Genomic DNA, 23,074 nt, shown 5'->3' with positions numbered 1-23,074 from the left:
GTGTTTCCTATAGTGCCAGTACAGTGAGGTAGCTCAAAACAAAAGAACTGCGCTTCCTACACAGACAGGCATATCTAGTTCAACTCAGTATTGGAAACGAAGTCAAAGGGGAGCTTCTCTTCAGTCCAATACACTGTACTTGCTGGGAAGAGACGCGGATGCTATTTGCACTGTGTATGACCAGAATAGCACAAGAGTGGTGTTCTTACCCGAATTAACACTACCTGCTAGAATATGAAACTGAATGTGATTCAACTCCATTTAGGAAGTTTAATTGAACCCTAGTTTGACATACAAGAAAAATACTCTGATTTTTAGAAAAGGGCATTATTGCACTCTACTGTGTTTCCTATAGGGCCAGTATAGTGAGCTAGCTCAAAACAAAAGAACTGTGCTTCCTAAACAAACGGGGCATATCTAGTTCAACAAAGTATTGGAAAATAAGTAAAACAGGAGCTTTTCTTCAGTCCAATACACTGTACTTGCTGGGAACACAGGCGAATGCTATTTGCTCTCTGTATGACCAGAATAGCACATGAGTGGTGTTCTTACCCTGAATTAACACTTGCTGTTAGAACTTGAAACTGAATGTGATTCAACTCAGTTTAGGAAGGTTAATTGAACCCTAGTTTGCCATTCAAGAAAAACACTCTGCTTTTGAGAAAAGAGCATTCTTGCACTCTACTGTGTTTCCTATAATGCCAGTACAATGAACTAGCTCAAAACAAAAGAACAGTGGTTCCTACACAAACGGGGCATATCTAGTTCAACAAAGTATTGGAAACTACGTTAAACAAGAACTTCTCTTCAGTCCAATACACTGTCCATGCTGGGAACAGACACGAATGCTATTTGGACTGTGTATGGCCAGAATAGAACAAATGCGGTGTTCTTACCCAGAATTAACACTTGCTGCTAGAACGTGAAACTGAATGTGATTCAACTCCGTTTAGGAAGTTTAACTGAACCCTAGTTTGCCATACAATAAAAACACTCTGCTTTTGAGAAAGGGGAATTCTTTTACTCTCCTATATTTCCTATAGGGCCATTACAGTGAGGTAGCTCAAAACAAAAGAACTGCGCTTCCTGCACAGACAGGCATATCTAGTTCAACTCAGTATTGGAAACGAAGTCAAAGGGGAGCTTGTCTTCAGTCCAATACACTGTACTTGCTGGGAAGAGACGCGGATGCTATTTGCACTGTATATGACCAGAATAGCACAAGAGTGGTGTTCTTTCCCTGAATTAACACTTGTGCTAGAAATTTAAACGAAAGTGGTTCAACTCCATTTAGGAAGTTTAATTGAACCCTAGTTTGCCATTCAATAAAAACACTCTGCTTTTGAGAAACGGGAATTCTTTTACTCTCCTGTGTTTCCTATAGGGCCAGTACAGTAAGCTATCTCAGAACAAAAGAACTGTGCTTCCTACATAAACCGGGCATATCTTGTTCAACTCAGTATTGGAAACTAAGTAAAACAGGAGCTTCTCTTCAGTCCAATACACTGTATTTGCAGGGAACAGACCTGAATGCTATTTGCACTGTGTATGGCCAAAATTGCACAAGTGTGGTGTCGTTACCCTGAATTACACTTCCTGCTAGAACTTGAAACTGAATGTGATTCAACTCCGTTTAGAAAGTTTAGTTGGCCGGGCTTTGGTGGCACAAGCCTTTAATCCCATCACTCAGAAGGCAGAGCCAGGCTGATCTCTTTGAGTTCGAGGCCGGCCTGGGCTACCAAGTGAGCTCCAGGAAAGGCGCAAAGCTACACAGAGAAACCCTGTCTCGAAAAACAAACAAACAAAAAAAAAGGAAGTTTAATTGAACCATATTTTGCCATACAAGAAAAACACTGTGCCTTTATGAAAAGGGCATTCTTGCTCTCTACTGTTTTTCCTATAGAGCCAGTACAGTGACCTAGCTCAAAACAAAAGAACTGTGCTTCCTAAACAAATGGGCCAGATCTAGTTCAACTCTGTATTGGAAACAAAATCATACGGGAGCTTATCTTCAGTGCAATTCACTGTACTTGCTGGGAACTGACGAGAATGCTATTTGCAGTGTATAGCTAGAATAGCACAAGAGTGGTGTTCTTACCCTGAATTAACACTTGCTGCTAGAACTAGAAACTGAATGTAATTCAACTCCATTTAGGAAGTTTAATTGAACCCAACTTTGCTATCCAAGAAAAAAACTCTGCTTTTGATAAAAGGCCATTCTTGCCCTCTACTGTGTTTCCTCTAAGGCCGGTACAGTGAGCTATCTCAAAACAAAAGAACTGTGCTTCTTACACAAACGTGGCATATCTAGTTTAACAGAGTATTGGAAACTAAGTAAAACAGGATCTTCTCTTCGTTCCAATTCACCGTACTTCCTGGGAACAGACGCGAATGCTATTTGTACTGTGTATGGCCAGAATACCACCAGAGTGGTGTTCTTACCCTGAGTTAACACTTGCTGCTAGAACTTGAAAATGAATGTGATTCAACTCCGTTTAGGAAGGTTAATTGAATCCTAGTTTGCCCTACAAGAAAAACACGCTGCTTTTGAGAAAAGGGCAATCTTGCACTCTACTGTGTTCCCTTAGGGCCAGTACAGTGAGCTAGCTCAAAACAAAAAAACTACGCTTCCTAAACAGACGGGCATACCTAGTTCAACTCAGTATTGGAAACGAATTCAAAAGGATCTTCACTTCAGTCAAATACACTGTACTTAATAGGAACAGACGCGAATGCTTTTTGCACTGTGTATGGCCAGAATAGCATAAGAGTGGTGTTCTTACCCTGAATTAGCACTTGCTGCTAGATCTTGAAACTGAATGTGATACAACTCTGTTTAGGAAGGTTATTTGAACCCTAGTTTGCCAAACAAGAAAAACACTCTGTTTTCGAGAAAAGGGCATTCTTGCACTCTACTGTGTTTCCTATCAGGGCCAGTACAGTGAGCTACCTCAAAAAAAAGAACTGTACTTCTAACACCAACGGGGCATATCTAGTTCAACTCAGTATTGCAAACTAAGTCAAACGAGAGCTTCTCTTCAGTCCAATTCACTGTACTTGCTGGGAAGAGAAGCGAATACTATTTGCACTGTGTAGGGCATTAATATCACAAGATTGGTATTCTTACCTGAATTAACACTTGTTGCTAGAACTTGAATATGAATGTGATTCAACTCCGTTTAGGATGTTTAATTGAACCTTAGTTTGCTATACAAGAAAAACACTCTGCTTTTGAGTAACAGGCATTCTTGCACTCTACTGTGTTTCCTATAGGGCCAGTACAGTGAGATAGCTCAGAACAAAAGAACTGTTCTTCTTATACAAACGGGGCATATATAGTGCACCTCAGGATTGGAAACTAAGTAAAACATGAGCTTTTCTTCAGTCCGATAAACTGTACTTGCTGGGATTAGACTCGAATGCTATTTGCACTGGGTATAGCCAGATTAGCACAAGAGTGATGTTCTCACCCTGAATTAACACTTGCTGCTAGAACTTGAAACTGAATGTGATTCAACTCCATTTAGGAAGTTTAATTGAACCCTAGTTTGTGATACAAGAAAAACACTCTGCTTTTGAGAAACGGGCATTCTTGCACTCTAGTGTGTCCAAGAGGGCCAGTACAGTGAGCTAGCTCAAAACAAAAGAACTGTGCTTCCTACACAAATGGGGCATATCTACTTCAACTCAGTATTGTAAACTAAGTAAACCAGGAGCTTCTTCTCAGTCCGATACACTGTACTTGCTGGGAACAGTCACGAATGCTATTTGAACTGTGTATGGCCAAAATAACATAAGAGTTGTGTTCTTACCCTGAATTAACACTTGCTGCTAGAACTTGAAACTGAATGTGATTCAACTCCGATTAGGAAGTTTAATAGAACCCTAGTTTGACACACAAGAAAAACAGTCTGCTTTTGAGAAACGGGAATTCTTGCACTCTAATGTGTTTCCTATAGGGACAGTAGAGTGAGCTAGCTGAGAACAAAAGAACTGTGATTCCTACACAAACGGAGCATATCTAGTTCAACTCAGTATTGGAAACTAAGTAAAACAGGAGCTTCCCTTCAGTCCAATACACTGTTCTTGCTGGGAACAGACGTGAATGCAATTTGCACTGGGTCTGGCCAGAATAGCCCAAGAGTAGTGTTCTTACCCTGAATTAACACTTGATGCTAGAAATTGAAACTCAATGTGATTCAACTCCGTTTAGGAAGTTTAATTGAACCCTAGTTTGCCATACAAGAAAAACACTCTGCTTTTCAGTAACGGGCATTCTATTACTCTACTGTGTTTCCTTTAGGGCCAGTACAGTGAGATAGCTCAGAACAAAAGAACTGTGCTTCCTACACAAACGGGGCATATCTAGTTCGACTCAGTATTGGAAACTAAGTAAAACATGAGCTTCTCTTCAGTTCAATACACTGTACTTGCTGGGAACAGACGAGAATGCTATTTGCATTGGGAATGCCCAGAATCGCACGAGTGGTGTCCTTACCCTTTATTAACACTTGCTGCTAGAACTTGAAACGGATTGTGATTCAACTGGGTTTAGGAAGTTTAATTGAACCCTAGTTTGCCATACAAGAAAAACACTCTGCTTTTGAGTAACGGGCATTCTTGCACTCTACTGTGTTTCCTATAGTGCCAGTACAGTGAGCTAGCTAAGAACAAAAGAACTGTGCTTCCCACACAAACGGGGCATATCTAGTTCAATTTAGTATGGGAAACTGAGTAAAACAGGAGCTTCTCTTCAGTCCAATACACTGTACTTGCTGGGAACAGACGTGAATGCTATTTGAACTGGGTATGGCCAGAAAAGCACAAGAGTGGTGTTCTTACCCTGATTTAACACTTGCTGCTAGAAATTGAAACTGAACGTGATTCAATTCCGTTTAGGAAGTTTAATTGAACCCTAGTTTTCCATACAAGAAAAACACTGTGGGTTTGAAACGGGGATTCTTGCACTCTCCTATTTTTCCTATAAAGCCAGTATAGTGAGCTAGCTCAGAACAAAAAAAACTGTGATTCCTACACAAACGGGGCATATCTAGTTCAACTCAGTATTGGAACCTAAGTAAAACAGGAGCTTCTCTTCAGTCCAATGCACTGTATTTGCTGGGAACAGACGCGAATTATATTTGCACTTTGTATGCCCAGAAGAGCACAAGAGTGGTATTCTTACCCTGAATTAACACTTGCTGCTAGAACTTGAAACTGAATGTGATTCAACTCCGTTTAGTTTGTTTAATTGAACCCTAGTTTGCCATACAAGAAAAACACTCTGCTTTTGAGAATCGGGCATTCTTACACTCTACTGTGTTTCCTATAGGGCCAGTACAGTGAGTTAGTTCAGAACAAAACAACTGTGCTTCCTACACAAAGGGGCATATCTAGTTCAACTCAGTATTGGAAACTAAGTAATACAGGAGCTTCTCTTCAGTCCAATACACTGTATTTGCTGGGAACAGACGCGAGTGCTATTTGTACTGTTTATGGCCAGAATAGCACAAGACTGGAATTCTTACCCTAAATTAACACTTGCTGCTAGACATGAGTGCTATTTGCACTGTATAAGGCAAGTGGAGCATAAGGGCGGATTCTGTCGCGTGACGTCTCCTTGCGGATTCTGTCGTGTTGTCACGTCATGGTATCCCTGAGATAATCTTTCGGGCTCATTAGCATAGAATTAGCATATTCATCAGGATGAGGTCACAGGGAAGACAGCATTTTTTGGAATTTGCATATGCAGACGTCCTCATTAGCATATGCAAATGGATTGTCCATACTTTGTCTGAGGCTCGGGAGCCTTCATTTGCATAGTGGGGATCTCATTAGCATATGCAAATGGCCTTCTCGGTGCTCATGCTGGGGCTCGGCTGCGTTCATTTGCAGAAAGAAGTCCGTCTAGGGCTCATTAGCATGGAATTAGCATATCTATGAGGATGAGGTCACAGGGAAGACCGCATGGTGGGGATTTGAATATGCAGATATCCTCATTAGCATATTCAAATGGCTTTTCCGTCCTTTTGCTGAGGCTCGGGAGCCTCATTGGCAGAGCGGGGATTAGAGTATGCAAATGTGCTCATTAGCATATGCAAATGGCCTTCTCCGTGCTCACGCTGGGTTCCTGCACGCATTCACACTCACATGCATGGGGCCGACTGCAGTCTCGTGTTACAGACAACCACACCGCGTCAGTCATTCGCATATGCAAATGGGCCTGTCCAGAGAAAGTTCTCTCCGAGGCTGCTCTTTTGATATTTATTATGCGCTCACTGGTATTTAGTCCTCATTAGCATATATGCAAATGGCCGTCTGCGTCTTCATGCTGGGCATTGGCAATGTTGTTTTGCAGGACTGGGATTTGAATATGCAAATGCGCTCATTAGCATGCACCAACGCCCAAACTGTGAGAGCGAAGTTGTCTCCCGGAGGCCCCGTGTGCGTATGCAAATGACGCCGCTCAAATATGCAAATGGAGGTCATTAGCATGAAATTAGCATGTCCCTCAGGATGAGGTCATGAGGACAGCAGGACTTGAGGCGTTTGAATATGCAAACGCGCTCATTTTCCATATGCAAATGAGGCCTCGCCCTCTTGCTGGGGCTCCACATCCATCATTTGCATAATGAAGCCCTGTCGGGACTCATTTGCATAAAATTAGCATATCCATGAGGAAAAGCCATGGCAAAAACTGCGTTGTGGGGGTTTGAATAATCAAACGCCCTCATTAGCATATGCAAATGCCTTCTCTGTTCTCAGGCTAGTTCTTGAGGGCCCTCATTTGCATAGCAGGGTTTTGAATATGTAAATGTGGTCATTAGCATACACAGGTGCCCAAACAATCCACGAAGTTGTCTCGTGGAGGCCCCGACTGCATATGCAAATGAGGCCGCTCATGTATGCAAATGGGTTCTACGTGTAGAGGGGACGGAAGGGGCAGGGCCCGGCGCCCCCTGACCTCACTCACGACCCCGTGACGGTTGGGAGCCGGGGTGAAAACCTCAGAAACTCTATTCAAAAATACAAACGAGGGGGGGGAAGGGGCACACGCGTGTGCACGGGGGGGGGGTGGGCGCGGCGGCCATGACACAAGCTTGTGCATGCAGGATGTTAGCCATGGTGGAGACACGCGTGTGCACACGGGATGTTGTCCATGACACACACGTGAGCCAGAAAAACTGCGACCATGAGGGACACACGCTTGTGCAATGGGAGGGAGTCCATGACATCCATTTGTGCACGCAGGACGGCAGCAGTGATGGACAAACGCATGATGGAATCCATGACACACGCGTGGGCCCCGGGGCCCCACACGCATGCAGCCGAGGCCCGAGAACAATAAAAACTGTGATGGGAACGGCCCGGGCGTAACACACGCAAACACACGCGTGCACACGGACAGCGGGGTGGGGCGGGGCATCTGGGTCCTCGTGACCCCACGACACGCGAGGTCACAGGTCGTCACTGTGCTTGACAGCTGCTCAGGTGGGTCATGAGTGTGCGTGACACGGAACACGGAGTCACATGCAGGGTCACGCCACAGGGGACCAGGGTTCCGTGACCTCACACGCCCCCAGTGCACACGCATGTGACTGTGAACCTGTCTTAGTCCCATGAGTTAAACACGCATGTCCGTGGGTGTGCGTGTCGTGCGCACGCGTGTGTGAGTCCGGGTGTGGTGTGGACCGTGTCCCACAGATCTGGGAGTCATGCATACGTGCGTCTCGCATGTGACCACATGTCGTGTGCACGCGTGTGTTGGATCTGCGTGTTTTTTGCATGCGTGTAACCCGTGAAGACACACATGTTCGTGTTCTGTGCACGCGACTCCACGTGTCATGTTCACACATGTTTCGTGCGAGTCCCGAGTGTGTCATCTGCATGCGTGTTGCAAGTTCGGAACCGCGTCTGAGCGTGCAGTTTACACACGTGTGTCCTGTGCGCACACGCGTGCACCTGGGTCGGCGCCGCCCCCCTCTCCACGCCCAGGAACATGCACGTGACCCCGGGGCACGCCCACATCTGGTCTGGCGGGGGCGGTGGGGGAGGCGCCCGTCACAAGCGTGGGCTGCACACACTAAGCACACGCGAGTGCACAGTGTGGGGACGGGACTGAGCTGAGTAGCATGGAATTTGCATATTCAGTGAGTTCCACAGGCCTTGGGAAGCCCTCATTTGCATATGTAAATGTCCAGGGTGTGGCACATAAGGAGCCTAGCCGGGCTGTTTAGCATGTAATTTGCATATTTCCCATGATGAGTTCAGGGCAGAGGCTTGGGCCTGGGGGAATCTGAATATGCAAGTGACCTCATTAGCAGGACCGGGGTGATGTCACGGGCTTCTGATTAGCGTGGAATTAGCATATCCCTCAGGACGGGGTCTGGATATGCAGATCGCCTCATTAGCATATGCAAAATAGGCCTCATGTGCTGCATCGGGCGTTTGCAGACGAGGTTATTAGCATATGCAAATGACGCCGATGCCGTTCCTTGTATCAAGGGCGGGGCCGTGCAGCGGTCATTTGCATGACGTCGTCTGAGTTGTCGGCCATTACCATAAAATTAGCATTTGGTTAGGATGAGGTCACAGTGAAACCTCAGTGTGGGCATCTGAATATGCAAACGCCCTCATTAGCATATGCAAATGTCCTTTTCTGCACTCTCATGCTGGGGTTTGGAAGTGTTCATTTGCATAACAGGCTCTGCGTCTGGGCTCATTAGCATAAAATTAGCATGTCCATCACGACGAGGTCATGACAAACACCTCAGGGTTGGTGTTTGAATATGCAAATCGCTCATTAGCATATGGAATTGGCTGACTGCGCTCTTAGGCTGGGGCTTAGCAAAATACATTTGCATAACAGGGATTTAATATGCAAAAGCCCTCATTAGCATATGCAAATGACTCTGACGCCTTTCCTCGTCCCCAGGGCGGGTCTAAGCAGCGGTCACTTGAATGACGTTGTCCAACCCAATGCTCATTACCACAAAATTAGCATATTCATCAGGATGAGGGCACGGTGGAGACCGCATTGTGGGGATTTGAATATGCAAAAGCCCCCATTAGCATATGCAGATGTATGTCTGCGTTCTCATGCTTGGTCTTGGCACCTTTCATTAGCATAACCGGGTCCGTGTCGGACCCATTAGCATAAAATTAGCATATTCACCAGGAAAAGTCACAACAGAGATCATATTGTGGGGATTTGAATATGCATATGTGCTCATTAGCATATGAAAATGGCGACTTCTTTTGCTGAGTATTGGGGGCCCTCATTTGCATGACGGGGTTTGAATATTCAAATGTCCTCGTTAGCATACGCTGACCCACAACCAAACCACGAGGACAAAGTTTTTTCTCGAAGCCCCAGTGTGTGTATGCAAATAAGGCTGCTCACGTATGCAAATGGTTTCTGTGTCCCGTGGAGCTGTGGTCATTAGCATAGCTGTGTTTGTGTCTGTGCTCATTAGTATAAAATTAGCATATCCCTCGGCATGAGGCCAGGGGGAAGGCAGGGGTCTGGGCATTTTAATATGCAAATGCACTCATTCGCATATGGAAATGAGGCCTTTGGGGAACATTAGCGTGAAATTAGCATATTCACCAGGACCCGCCCCTGGGGAAATGCTAATTTTATGCTAATGGGTCACGGTCAACCTGACTGAAAACCCCAGGAGGGGGAGGGGCCATGGGGAAAGGGGCGGGGTTGTGAGAAAGAGGCGAGGCGACGGCCACAGACTGAACCAGGGCAGTGGGCGTGGCTGAGGGAAAAAGGGCGGGGCCACCGTGACCCTGGCTGGAAACCGCATCAGTGGGCGGAGCTACGTGTAGAGGGGCGGGGCCGTGAGGAAGGGGACGGAAGGGGCGGGGCCTGGCGCCCCCGTGACCTCATGCGCGACCCCGTGATGGACGGGAGCCAGGGTGAAAACCTCAGAAAACTTTATTCAAAAATACAAACGGAGCCGGGCGTGGTGGCGCACGCCTTTAATCCCAGCACTCGGGAGGCAGAGGCAGGCAGATCTCTGTGAGTTCGAGGCCAGCCTGGGCTACCAAGTGAGTTCCAGGAAAGGCTTAAAGCTACACAGAGAAACCCTGTCTCGAAAAACCAAAAAAAAAAAAAAAAAAAAAAAAAAAAAAAAAATACAAACGGGGGGGGGGGGGGACGGGGCACACGCGTGTGCACTGGGGGGGGCGGCGGTCATGTTTGACACACGTGTGTGCACTCGGGCGTCCGGGGTGGGGAGGGGCGTCTGGGTCCCCGCGGGCCTCGAGGTCACAGGTCAGAGGTCATCCACGTCGTCCTCGCTGTCGCTGTCGTCATCGCTGTCGCACAGGAAGAGGTCGGCGGCGCCCAGCCGCTCCGAGGGGTCGGAGTCGGGCCTGGGGGCGGGGTCGGGGGTCGGGGTCAGCCGGGCGGCGGTGCCAGGTCGCCAAACGCTGCCCCCCTCGCTGCGCACCACACTCGGCAGAGATCGGGAGAACAGGAAGTCCCACCCCCAGACCCACCCGTCACGGTCACTGTCACCCCAGGGACCCCTGTGACCCCTAACCCTGCTCCCTGACCCCTGAGACCCCCAAGCCCCGCCCACTGACCACCCTGACACGGAGGCCCCGCCCACTGACCCCCGTGACCCCCAGCCCTGCCCCCTGACTCCCCCTGACCCCCAGCTCTGCTCCCCGCCCCCAACTCACCTGCCGTCCTCCCCCAGCCCTGCCCCCGTGACCCCCCGTGACCTCTCGTGACCCCCGAAACCGACTCACCCGCCGTCGAACCCCCAGGCCTCCCCTGACCCCCCAGCCCCGCCCCTGACCCACCCTGACCCCCAACTCACCGCTCGTCGTCCCCCCAGGCCTCCCCCGCGGCTGCCGCCTCCACCTCCTCGGCCGCCAGGAACTCGAACTCCGCGGCCGCGAACGCCGCCCAGGGCGAGGGGTGGGCGGGGTCATCCGGGGCCTGGGGAGAAGGGGGCGTGGTCAGGGGAGGGCGGGGTCAGTGGCAGATGGGCGGGGTCAGGGGCTTGGGGGAAAAAGGGGCAGGGTCAGGGACGGGGCCAGGTTAGAGGATGCGGCCAAGTGAGAGGGCGGGATCATGGACCAGGGGCAGGGCCAGGCGAGGACAGGGGCGGGGTCATCCGGGGCCTGGGGGGAAGGGGGCGGGGTCACGTTAGAGGGTGGGGCCAAGTGAGAGCGTGGGGTAAACCAGAGCCTGGGGGTCAGGGGGCAGGATCATCCAGGGCCTGGGGGTCAGGGGTGGGGTCAAGGGAGGGGCGGGGTCAGGGGCCTGGGGGTCAGGGGCCGGGCAGGGAGGGGTCAGGGGCGGGGCAAGGGAGGGGTTAGGGGCGGAGTCAGGGAAGGGGTGGGGTCAGTGGCAGATGGGCGGGGTCCGGGTCCGGGGGTAAGGGGCGGGGTCAGGGGAAGGCAGGGACGGATTCAGGGGATGGCAAGGTCACAGAAAGCGTGGTCGGGGGACAGGGGTGGGGTCAGGGGCGGGGCCAGTAAGGGTCAGGGGTGGGGCCAGGAGGGGTCAGGGGCGGGGACAGGAGGGGTCAGGCGAGGGAAGGGTCAGGGAAGCGGGAAGGCAGGGGGCAGGGGTGGGCGGGGGCAGGCGCAGGAGGATGGGCGGGGACCAGGGCAGGCCACGCCCACCCACGGCACAGAAGGGAAAATGGCTGGTGGGCGGGGCCACCCCGGCGGTCACGCCCACCCCCAGGGACACAGCTCAGTGATGCACAGGGAGATGACGGACAGGGGATGGATGTGTGGGCGGGGCCGGTGCAGTGTGGGCGGGGCCCGGTGGTGTGGGCGGGGCCTGGGATAGGCGGGGTCCGCCACAGGCCACACCTACCCAGGCGGCCACGCCCACCACAGGGACACAGCTCAGTGATGCACAGTAAGATGATGAACATGGGATGAATGGGCGGGGCTGGTGCGGTGTGGGCGGGGCACTGGGGTGATGGGCGGGAACCCCAGAGGCCACATCCGTCCAGGAGGCCAAGCCCAACCCCAGGCACAGTTCCCTGACACAGACACAGGGAGATGAGTGACAGGGGATGCGGTGGGCGGGGCTGGTGCGGTGTGGGCGGGGCCGGCCCGTGGTGGAAGGGGCCCGGGGCGATGGGCGGGGTCCCCCCAGGCCACACCCACCCCGGCGGCCACACCCACCCCCACACACAAAGACTTCCCTGACAGACATGGGAAGATTGACATGGATGTGTGGGCGGGGCCAGGGCGGGAGTGGGCGCGGCCGGTGTTATGGGCGGGGCCCCGGGGAGGTGGGCGGGGTCCCCAGGCCACACCCACCGTGGGCGTGGCCTCACGCGCCAGGAACTTGTCCAGGTTGAAGAAGGCATCGAAGAAGACAGCGGCCATGCCGGAGCGCTTGAGGTCGCGGAGGGCGATGCGGCCTGCGGGGTCGGGGGTCACGGGGTCACAGGGGTCAGGGGGAGTCACGGGGATTTTGGGGGGTCAGGGGGGATCACGGGGGTCACAGGGGTCGGAACGGGGTCACACGCTCACCCCTGACCCCGCACGCTCACCACCGACCCCGCACGCTCACCCCCGACCCCGCACGCTCACCCCCGACCCCGCACGCTCACCCCCGACCCCGCACGCTCACCCCCGACCCCGCACGCTCACCCCCGACCCCGCACGCTCACCCCCGACCCCGCACGCTCACCCCCGACCCCGCACGCTCACCCCCGACCCCGCACGCTCACCCCTTACCCCGCACGCTCACCCCTGACCCCGCACGCTCACCCCTGACCCCGCACGCTCACCCCTGACCCCGCACGCTCACCCCTGACCCTGCACGCTGATCCCCGACCCCGCACGCTGATCCCCGACCCCGCACGCTCACCCCTGACCCCGCACGCTCACCCCTGACCCCGCACGCTCACCCCTGACCCCGCACGCTCACCCCTGACCCCGCACGCTCACCCCTGACCCCGCACGCTCACCCCTGACCCCGCACGCTCACCCATGACCCCGCACGCTCACCCCTGACCCCGCACGCACACACACGTAACCCCACATGCTCACCCCTGACCCCGCACGCACACACGCGTGACCCCGCACGCGTGTCACGCCCACACCTGTGACCCCGTGACCCCGTGACCCCTGTCACACTCACCGGGCGTGTGCGGCCCCACCACGTCGAGCGCCCAGCACACGAAGTCCCGCAGGGCCATGGGCTCCAGGCCCCGCGCCGCCAGGCGCCGTGCCTGCTCCGCGTGGAAGAACTCGAGCTCGGGCCACGCGAGGACGCCGCGGCCGTGCAGGTCCATGCAGCGGAACCAGTACTCGATGCTGGGGGGGGCACACGCGTGTGAGCGGGGACATGTGACATGTGACGCGTGTGAGCGGGGTCATGTGACATGTGACGCGTTTGAGAGGGGGACATGTGACACGGGACACGCGTGTGAGGACAGACATGTGACACGGGACATGCGTGTGAGCGGGGACATGTGACCCTCGCACAGGCCACGCCCACCCACAGCACAGAAGGGAAAATGGTTGGTGGGCGGGGCCACTATGGGGTTGGGCACCGTGGCCCCGCCCTTTTTCCCACAGCCACGCCCACTACCGTGGTTCTCAGTCTCAGTTGCCGTGGCCCCGCCCCATTCACAGCCCCGCCTTCCCCACAGCCCCGCCCCTCTCACCACCCTACCCCTGGTGAATATGCTAATTTTATGCTAATGGCCCCCGCCAGGCCTCATTATGCAAATGACGCATGCGGAGCCCCAGCAGCAGGAAGACGGACGCATTTGCATATGCTAATGAGCGTTTGTATATTCAGTTCTCCCTACAGGCCACGCCCGCCCTGCGCACAGGCCCCGCCCACCCCGCGCGCAGGCCCCACCCCCGCACCCCCTTCCGGACCTGGTGGGCGTGGTCTTGTCCTCCTCCGAGAGCAGGAACCACACGAAGTCCGTGTAGCTCATCGGCCCGCCCGGCCGCGACCTGTGACCCCGGGGGCCGTGAGTGACGGGGGAGAGGGACACGCCCACCCCAGCCCCGCCCACCGCCCATGGCCCCGCCCAACTCACCGCATCACGGCGCCCGAGAAGATCCTGTCAATCATCCTGGAGGAAATGGCTGCGTGGGGGGGGGCGGGGTTGGCGGCTGGGCGCCCAGGCCCCGCCCACAGGAGCGGCAGCCACGCCCACAGGGGCCAGGCCACGCACACAGGAGACCACCCACTCCCACAGGAGCCCCAGCCCCGCCCACAGGAGCCCAGGCCCCGCCCAACCTGCAAACTCTGCCCACTGTGCCAGGCCACGCCCCATCCCGTATGCCCCGCCCCCAGACCCCGCCCCCGACCATCCCATGCCCCGCCCTCTCCCCCATCGCCGTGTCGCCCCAGGTCACGGGTGTCAATCAAAAGGTCGTGGTCGAGGTCAACCCAGACCCAGCCCCCTCCACACCCTGGGCCCCGCCCACTCCAGGCCCCGCCCTGCCCCTTCCCGGGCCCCGCCCCCCTTCCCCTGTCCCAGCCCTCACTGCCGTCGCCATAGTGCCCCAGGTCACGGGCGTCAATCAGGAGGTCGCAGTTCAGGTCACCCCAGGACCCGCCCAGGCCCCTTCTCCCCACAGGCCCCGCCCCGCCCCCTCCCTAGGCCCAGCCCTCTCCCCAGGCCCCGCCCTCACCGCCGTCGCCGTAGCGCCCCAGGTCGCACGCGTCAATCAAAAGGTCACCGTCGAGGTCGAGCTCGCGGAACTTGCAGTCGATGACGTAGAAGTGCTCGTAGGAGAAGAACTCGGTCATCCGGGCCAGGTCGGGCTCCGCCTCCAGCCGGGCCACGGCCTGGGGGGTCACAGGGGGGTCAGGGGTCAGGGTCACAGTGGGGGTGGGGGACGGGGTCACAGCGGGTCAGGGGGCGGGGTCCGGGGTGGGGGCGGGGCCTGGGGGCGGGGGCTGGGCCTGGGTAGTGCTCATAGAACTCGGTCATCTGGGTCAGCTCGGGCGCCGCCTTTGATTGAAACCCCGCCCCCTGCCCCCAGGCCCCGCCCCGCGTCCACAGGCCCCGCCCCAAACCCCAGGCCCCGCCCAGTACCCCAGGCCCTGCCCCAGGCCCCGCCCTTTTTCCCAAGTCCACGCCCTCTGTGACGCAGGCCCCGACCCCCGACCGCAGGCCCCGCACCCAACCCGCAGGCCCTGCCCCCACCTGCAGGAAGCGGCTCCGCCTCAGCTCCGCGCATGAGATCCGCCCCGACGAGGACCCCAGGCCCCGACCAGGACCCCAGGCCCCGCCCCCCGCCCCAGGCACCGCCCCCTGACCCCAGGCCCCGACCCCAGGCCCCGACCAGGACCCCAGGCCCCAACCCCGACCCCCAGGCCCCGACCCCTGACCCCAGGCCCCGACCCTGCCCCCAGGCGCCGCCCCCTGACCCCAGGCCCCAACCCCGACCCCCAGGCCCCGACCCCTGACCCCAGGCCCCGACCCTGCCCCCAGGCGCCGCCCCCTGACCCCAGGCCCCGACCCCGACCCCAGGCCCCGACCCCCGACCCCAGGCCCCGCCCCCGAACCCAGGCCCCGTCCCCACCTGCAGGAAGCGGCTCCGCCTCAGCTCCGCGCACGAGATCCGCCCCGACCAGGACCGGTTCACGGTGTAGAAGATGCGCTGGGTGACCTGCGGGGTCACGGGGTGTCACGAGGGTCACGGGGGTCGCGGGGGGTCACAAGGGTCACGGGGGGATCGCGGGGAGGTCACGGGGTGGTCACCGGGGGAGGGGGCGGGGCCCAGGAGGTGGGCGGGGCCCAGAGGAGCTCAGGACCCCATGGGGAATTGGTCCAGTCAGGGCGGGAAATCAGGGGTAGGCGAGAGCTTGGGATGGGTGGGGACTGGGGAGGGGGCGTGGCCTTGGGTGTGGGCGGGGTCCTTAGAGGTGGGCGTGGCCCTGTCTGCTAATCACTCTGAACCATGATGGCTGCCGTTTGCACACGTGTGGGTGTGGACTGATGGGGGCGTGGTCTACAGAGGTGGGCGGGGTCTTTGGGGTGGGCGTGTCTATCATTGTGGGCGTGTCCCACCCACCCATCACACTGAGCCAGATGTTTTTTCACGTGTGGGCGTGGCCTTTAGTGGGGGCGGGGCCTTAGGGAGAGGACGGGACCCCGGGTGGGCGTGTCTGTCGTAGTGGGCGTGTCCAGGGGTGGGCGTGTCCCCGCCCCACCGCCTATCCCCCCCCCCCCCGCTGTCACTCAGAACCATGATGGCTGCCATCTGATCACAGCTGTGGGTGTGGCCTGAGGTTGGGGCGGGGTCTTGAGGGGTGGGAGTGTCCCGGGGTGGGCGTGTCCGTCCCTGTGGGCGTGCCCTGGGAGTGGGCGTGACCATTCCCGCCCCCTATGCCCCCCACTGTCACTCCACCCCCGATGGCTGCAATTATAACATTTGTGGGCGTGGCCTGAGGTGGGGACATGGTCTACAGAAGTGGGCGTGTCTATGATGGTGGGCGTGTCCCGGGGTGGGTGTGTCTGTCCCAGTGGGCGTTTCCGTCCCCCGCGCCCCCACCCCCGCCCCGCGCCTCACCACGGTGACGTAGCGCGACTGGATCTCGGGCGCCTCCTTCAGGAACGAGAGCCCGGGGTGCGAGGCCACCACGTCCTGGGTGTCAGGGGTCAGGGGTCAGGGAGGGGCGGGGTCATGGAGGGGCGGGGTCAGTGAGAGGCGGGGTCAGGAGCGAGAGCCCGGGGTGCGAGGCCACCACGTCCTGGGGGTCGGGGGTCAGGGAGCGGGGTCAGGTGTGGGGGTTGGGTCAGTGAGGGGCGGGGTCAGGAGAGGGGCCGAGGAGGGGCGGAGCCAGAGGACTGAAAGGAAGTGAGGGGTGGGGCTGTGGGCAGGGCCATCATCCAGGCCCTGCCCCCACCCTGACGCCGCCCCTGACCCCGCCCCCCGCCGTGACCCCGCCCCAGGCCAAGCCCCCTGACCTCCAGCAGGGACCCCAGCCCCGCCCCTGACCCCGCCCCCTGGCCTCCAGCAGGGGCCAGAAGTCCCCGGGCCCCAGCCCTGCCCTGACACCGCCCCTGACCCGGCCCCCAGCCCCAGGCCCTGCCCCCCTGACCTCCAACAGGGGCCGGAAGTTCTCGGGCCCCAGCCCCGCGCGGCCCGGCGACCCCAGCAGCTGCACGAACTTGGAGGCCTCGTCGTGGCAGGAGAGCAGGACCCTGGGGGCGGGGCTTCCGGTGAGGGGCGGGGCTTCCGGCTGAGGGGGTGGGGAGTGGGAGGAGCCAACACGGGGCAGCTCCGCACTCACTTCCGCCCTCACTTCCGGCCCCACTTCCGCCCACACTTCCTCCCTCACTCTCCACCTCCACTTCCTGCCCTCACTTCCGCCCTCCACTTGCCCCCCAGGCTCCCGGCCTCCACTTACCCTCTCACTTCCTGCCCCTACTTCCGGCCTCACTAATTTTCAGCCTCCAATTCCTGTCCCCACTTCCACTCTCACTTCTGCCTACGCTCACTTCCTTAAAAACTTCCTGCCCCGACTTCCGTCTTTACTTCCGCCCTCACTCACTTCCACCCTCCACTTCCATCCTTACCTCTGGCCTCCACTTCCCCCCCCCACTTCCAGCCTCACTTCCATTCTCACTGCAACCCACAATTCCTGCCCTCACTACCGGGCTCCACTTCTTGTGCCCACTTCTGCCCTCACTTCCGTCCAAACTCGGACCCACAGTTCCGCCTACACTTCCTGCCTCACTCACTTCCGGCCTCCACTTTTCCCCCCCACTTCCAATCTCACTTCCCATACACACTTCCTGCCCCCACTTCTGCTAACTTCCGCCCACACTTCCGCTCTCACTTCCACCCTCACTTCTGGCCTCCACTTCCTGTGTCACTCACTTCCGGCCTCCATTTCCTGGCCCCACTTTCAGTGTTACTTCCGCCCACTCTCACTTCCGTACACACTTCCTACTCCCAGTTCCACCCTCACTTCCTGCCCCCACTTAGGCTAACTTCTGCCCACACTTCCGCCATCACTCACTTCTGCCCACACTCACTTCCTCCCACACTTCAGTCCAAACTTCCACCCACGCTTCCTTCCCCCACTTCCTGGCAAAACTTCCCGCCTTCACTTCCACCCTCCATTTCCTCCGTTACTTCCGGCCTCCACTTTCCCCCACACACTTCCGGCCTCACTTTCACTCTCACTTCCGACAACAATTCCGGCCCTCACTTCCTGCCCCCCTTCCTACCCTCACTTCCACCCACTCTCACTTCCGTACACACTTCCTGGCCCCAATTCCGCCCTCACTTTGCCCTCACTCACTTCCCGCCTCCACTTCCTGGCAACACTTCCTGCCTTCACTTCTTCCCTCCACTTTCATCCTTAGTTCCACCCTCACTTTCGCCCTCACTTCCGCCCACAATTCCTGCCCTCAATTCCAGCCTCCACTTCCTGCTTCACTCACTTCTGGCCTCCATTTCCTGACCCCACTTCCACATTCACTTCCACCCACCCTCACTTCCGCCTATGCTCACTTCCTTACAAACTTCCTGCCCTACTTCTGACTTTACTTCCGCTCTCACTTCGCCCTCAATTCCCACCTCCACTTCCTGGCAACACTTCCACCCTCCACTTCCATCCTTATTTCCAGCCTCCACTTCTGCCCACACTTCTTGCCTCACTTCCACCCTCGCTTCCTGCCACCACTTCCGCCCACACTCACTTCCTCACACACTTCAGTCCAAACTTCCACCCACGGTTCCTGCCCACACTTCCACCCTCACTCACTTCCACCCTCACTTCCACCCTTACTCACTTCCGTCCAAACTTCCACACACACTTCCTGCCCCCACTTGCATCCTTCACTTCCACCCCACACTTCCTACCCTCACTTCCTGCATCAATCACCTTCCACCGCCATTTCCTACCCTCACTTCCGCCCCCATTTCCTGCCCTCACTTCCCACCCCCATTTCCTGCCATCACTTCCTATTTCCTCCCCTCACTTCCCATTTCCTCCCATCACTCCCTGCACCCGTTTCCTATCCTCACTTCCGACCCATTTCCTGCCCTCACTTCCCATTTCCTACCCTGACTTCCTGGCCCGTTTCCTACCCTCACTTCTGCCCACATTTCTGGCCTTTCTCACTTCTGACCTCACTTCCTCCCCCACTTCCTCCCCCACCCGGCCCCAACCCCCGCACTCACTTCCTCCACAGAACCAGGAAGTCGTGGGCGGAGACGGCGCCCACGCGATGGCCGCCTGCGGCGTGGAACAGGGGGCTCTTCCAGTAGAGGGGCAGGCCGCACGCCTGGGGGTGGGGCCGGGGAAGAAGGCGGGGCCGGGCAGAGGGGCGGGGCCGGGCAGAGGGGCGGGGTCAGAGGGGAGGGGCAGGATGGGCGGAAATTAGGGGTGGAGTCAGAGAGGAAGGGGAGGGGTCAGTGCGGTGGAGTCAGCAGGGAGCAATGGGCGGAGTCAGCGGGGAGGGGTGGGATCAGGGGATGAGGGGCGGAGTCAGTGGGGCAGAGTCAGCAGAGAGGAGTGGGCGGGTTCAGCGGGCAGTGGGCAGGGAGGGGTGGGTTCAGCGGGGCGGGGTCAGCAGGAAAGGGGCGGGGAAAGGGGTGGAGTCGGCAGGGAGGAGCGGGGTTGGCAGAGATGAGGGGAGGAGTCAGGGCGGAGGGGCGGGGTCAGGGGGGAGAAGGAGGCATGGATGTCAGCAAAGGGGCGGGGTCAGAAGAGAGGGCGAAGTCAGTGAGGTAGGGGGCGTGGCCCCTGATGCCTCCCCTGACTCCTGACCCCCTCTCCCCGCCCCTCACTCCTGGACCCGCCCACTGACACAACCCCGGCCCCTAACCCTGCCCCTAACCCACCCCGACCCCTTAACCCCCGCCCCTGACCCCTTAACCACGCCCTCTGAACCCCTAACCCCGCCCCTGACCCTGACCCACCTTGGCCACAGCGCCCATGTCCCCCGGCCCTGCCCCCGACGTCCTGGCCCCGCCCCCTGATGTCCTGACCACGCCCCCGCCACTGACCCCTGACTCCTGACCCACCTTGGCGACGGCGCCCATGTCCCCAGGCCCCGCCCCTCGCCGGGGCAGCTGGGCGAACGCGGCCTCCACGGCGGCCATGGCGGCCTCCAGGTCCCGGGCGGGCGGGGGGCAGGGCCGGGGGAAGAAGAGGGCGGGGCCGGGGGCGGGGCCTGCGGTGGGGGGTGGGGCCTCCGGAGGCGGGGTCAGCACATCAGGGGGCAGGGCCTGGACCTGCGGGCGGAGACAGAGAGGGCGGTGCCGTGAGGAGAGGGGGAGGGGTTATGGTAATGAGGGAGGGGTGGGGCCTGGGGTAGAGGAGAAGAAGAAGAAGAAGGACCTGGGGTAGTTAAGAAGAGGAAGAAGAAGAAGAAGAAGAAGGACCTGGGATAGGGGCGGGGCCTGGGGTAGGGGCGGGACCTGGAGGAAATCATGGGGCAGGGCTATGAGGAGGGAGCCAGGCCCCGACCCCCGAGGCTGTCAATCACATGAATAAACCCGCCCGACACCCCAGAGGGCATCAATCACACCCACAGCCCAGGCCCCGCCCCCCGGAGGGCGTCCGACACATGGCCCCGCCCCCTGAGGCTGTCAATCACCCTGCCCGACCCTTAAAGCTGTCAATCATCCTGCACCACCATCTGAGGTGTATGTTTGTGTGTGTGTGCTTCCCGGGGTGGGCGTGTCTCCCAGGTGGGCGTGGTCCGCGATGGGGGCGGCCCATGTGGTGGGATTTGATCCTGGGGGCGTGGCCTCTTGGATCGGCGTGTCACATCCTGTGGGCGTGTCTTAAAGTGTGGGCGTGTCCTCGCTGTGCCCTATGACTTGGCGCGTCCCCGGTGTGGGCGTGGCCTGGACTGTGGATGTGTCAGACCCTTTGTTGGCGTCTCTTGCCCTGTGGGCGTGGCCTTGTAGATGGGCGTGTCCCTGTGTGGGCGTGGCCTGGCCTGTGTCCTCGAAGTTGGGCTTGGCCCTTCCTCAGGGGACTTGGTCTGCCCTGGGGGCTTTACCTGGCCTGGGGGCGTGGTCAGCTGTGGGGTCGTAATCTGCTCTGTGGGCGTGACCTGGACTGTGGGTGTGTCCGACCCTTTGGGCGGCGTCTCTTGTCCTGTGGGCGTGGCCTAGTAGGTGGGCGTGTCCTTGGGTGGGCGTGGCCTGGCCTGTGCCTTCTTAGTTGGGCTTGGTCCATGCTGGGTGGGTGGCCTGCACTGGGGGCGTGGTCTGCTGTGGGCGTGTCCTACACTTCGTCACGTCCCCTGCGTGGGCGACTTCTCCTGTGTGTCCTGCCCTGTGAGCATGGAGTTATGGGGGCGTGTCCATCCTGTGGGCGTGTCCCTCCCTCCAGGCCCCGCCCCACTCACCGTCCTCCTGGTGACATCACCCCCGGGCCCGGTCCGCAGCGCGCAGGGGCCCCTGGGAGGCACAGGGTCCCCGGTGGGCGTGGCCCGGGTCGCGGTGGGCGTTGCCTCCGGTGTACTGCTACCGTCATTCCCCGCGGCGGGGTCCCCGGCGGCGCTGGCGGCGGCGGCCGTGGCCTGCTTGTCTGTGGGCGGGGCCCATGCAGCGGTGGGCGTGTCCCGGCCCTCGGTGGGCGTGTCCCAGCCCTCGGTGGGCGTGGCCGGCCGCGCCCCGCCCCCCTCTGCTCCCCGGATGCGGCGCAGGCCCAGGCGCAGGTCGCGCCGGGTGCCGGGGTCGCCGAGCCAGCGCAGGAAGAGCTCGTCCACCTTCCGGCGCAGCGCGGGCGGCAGCGGGCGGCCGGGCGCCATGGCGGGGGCGGGCGGGGCGTCGGTGTGGGCAGAATACGTCACCGCGGGGCGACGGGGGAGCGGAAACGGCGTCAGTGCGGGCGGGGCCAGTCACCGCGGGGCGACGGAGCCTCAGAAACGGCCTCAGTGCGGGCGGGGCGCGTCATCGCGGGGCGACGGAATCAACAAAACGGCGTCAGTCCGGGCGGGTCGCGTCACCGCTTGGCGACGGGAGTCACAGAATGGCCCTGGCGTGCCGTGCGTCATCACGGTGTCCCCCCCGAGGATGCGTGCGCATGCCTAGTGATGGCCGCCGCTGAAGTCGCTGCCAGCGACCGGTCGCGCAGTCGGGCATGTGCAGTGCTGTGTTCCTGGTGCCTTTTTTTTTTTTTTTTTTCTTTCTCCTTCTGTGCTCGCATGCGCAGTCTATGTTCCCTGAAGTCGCTGCCAGTAACCGGGCGAACAACCTGACATGCGCAGTTCTTTATTCCTGTTGGTTTTGTTTTTTTCCTTTCCTTGAGCGCATGCGCTCTCTATGCTCTCTGAAGTCGCTGCCAGCGACCGGGCGGGCGCCGGGCATGCACAGTGCTGTGTTCCTGGCGTCTTTTTTTTTTTTTTTTTTTTTTCCCCTCTTCCGTTCGCGCATGCGTACTAACGTTTCTCTGAAGTCGCTGCCATCGACAGGGCGGGCGGCCGCGCAGTCTTCGTCCGGTCCCCAGGCCCAGCACGGGCTTGCACATGCGCACTGAGTTACTTCTCCCCCCCCGCCCCCCCCCCCACGCCCCAAGGGACCGCATGCGCACTCGCGTCCTCCGAAGTCACTGCCCACTGCCGGGCACGCGCAGCCCGGTCCCAGGCCCCGGTGAAGGATGGGTGCTGTGCTGAGTCCTCCTCGGGGCTGTGCTGAGTCCCCACCTCAGTGCTGTGCCGAGTCCCCCGTCAGTGTGGGGTCCTCGACCACTGACGCTCCTCCCAGTAGTCAGCACCCAGCACCCAGCACCCAGCACCCAGCACCCTCAGGGCCCAGCACCCAGCACGCTATGTACTGAACGCCCAGCACTCTGCTCACTCCGTCCCCACGCCATGAAACTACTGAGTCCCCAGCACCCGCCCCAGGGCGCCCAGCACCCCCCTCCCTTCCCCCGTGTACTGAGCAAAGTAAGTACCCAGCGCTCTCAGGACCCAGCACCCAGCACCCTGTGTACTGAGCGCGCAGCACTCTATGCACTGAGCACCCAGTGCCCTCAGCACCCACCCAGCGTCAGCACTTTCAGCACCAAGCACCCAGGGTACTGAGCACCCAGAACTCAATACTGAGCGCCCAGCACCCTGTGTACTGAGCT

The 23,074-nt window shown here is 58.5% G+C and overlaps 1 protein-coding gene across 3 annotated transcripts; it reads right to left on the bottom strand.

Annotated features, from left to right (window-relative positions):
• Nucleotides 1-9,928: 9,928 nt before the first annotated feature.
• On the bottom strand, nucleotides 9,929-22,327 carry LOC102925463 (serine/threonine-protein phosphatase 2A regulatory subunit B'' subunit delta-like). Of its 3 annotated transcripts, none has more exons than XM_076566381.1 (13): nucleotides 21,348-22,327; nucleotides 20,011-20,220; nucleotides 19,165-19,268; nucleotides 17,072-17,174; nucleotides 16,540-16,614; nucleotides 15,550-15,636; nucleotides 14,653-14,809; nucleotides 14,052-14,100; nucleotides 13,885-13,965; nucleotides 13,136-13,311; nucleotides 12,307-12,410; nucleotides 10,839-10,960; nucleotides 9,929-10,329 (listed from the first exon to the last, which is right to left on the bottom strand). In XM_076566381.1, the coding sequence occupies exons 1-13, from the start codon at nucleotides 21,750-21,752 to the stop codon at nucleotides 10,287-10,289; spliced, it is 1,716 nt and encodes a 571-aa protein (XP_076422496.1). In that variant the 5' UTR covers nucleotides 21,753-22,327; the 3' UTR covers nucleotides 9,929-10,286. The 3 variants fall into 3 exon arrangements, with proteins under 3 accessions (XP_076422496.1, XP_076422495.1, XP_076422497.1); XM_076566380.1 differs by having other exon boundaries at nucleotides 9,929-10,386; nucleotides 21,348-22,323; XM_076566382.1 differs by lacking the exon at nucleotides 20,011-20,220 and having other exon boundaries at nucleotides 9,929-10,386; nucleotides 21,348-22,322.
• Between the last annotated feature and the right edge of the window lie 747 nt (nucleotides 22,328-23,074).

The sequence above is a fragment of the Peromyscus maniculatus genome, chromosome 3 (genome assembly GCF_049852395.1).
Source record: "Peromyscus maniculatus bairdii isolate BWxNUB_F1_BW_parent chromosome 3, HU_Pman_BW_mat_3.1, whole genome shotgun sequence".
Taxonomy (NCBI): domain Eukaryota; kingdom Metazoa; phylum Chordata; class Mammalia; order Rodentia; family Cricetidae; genus Peromyscus; species Peromyscus maniculatus.
This window is presented reverse-complemented; position numbering and strand designations above follow the sequence as displayed.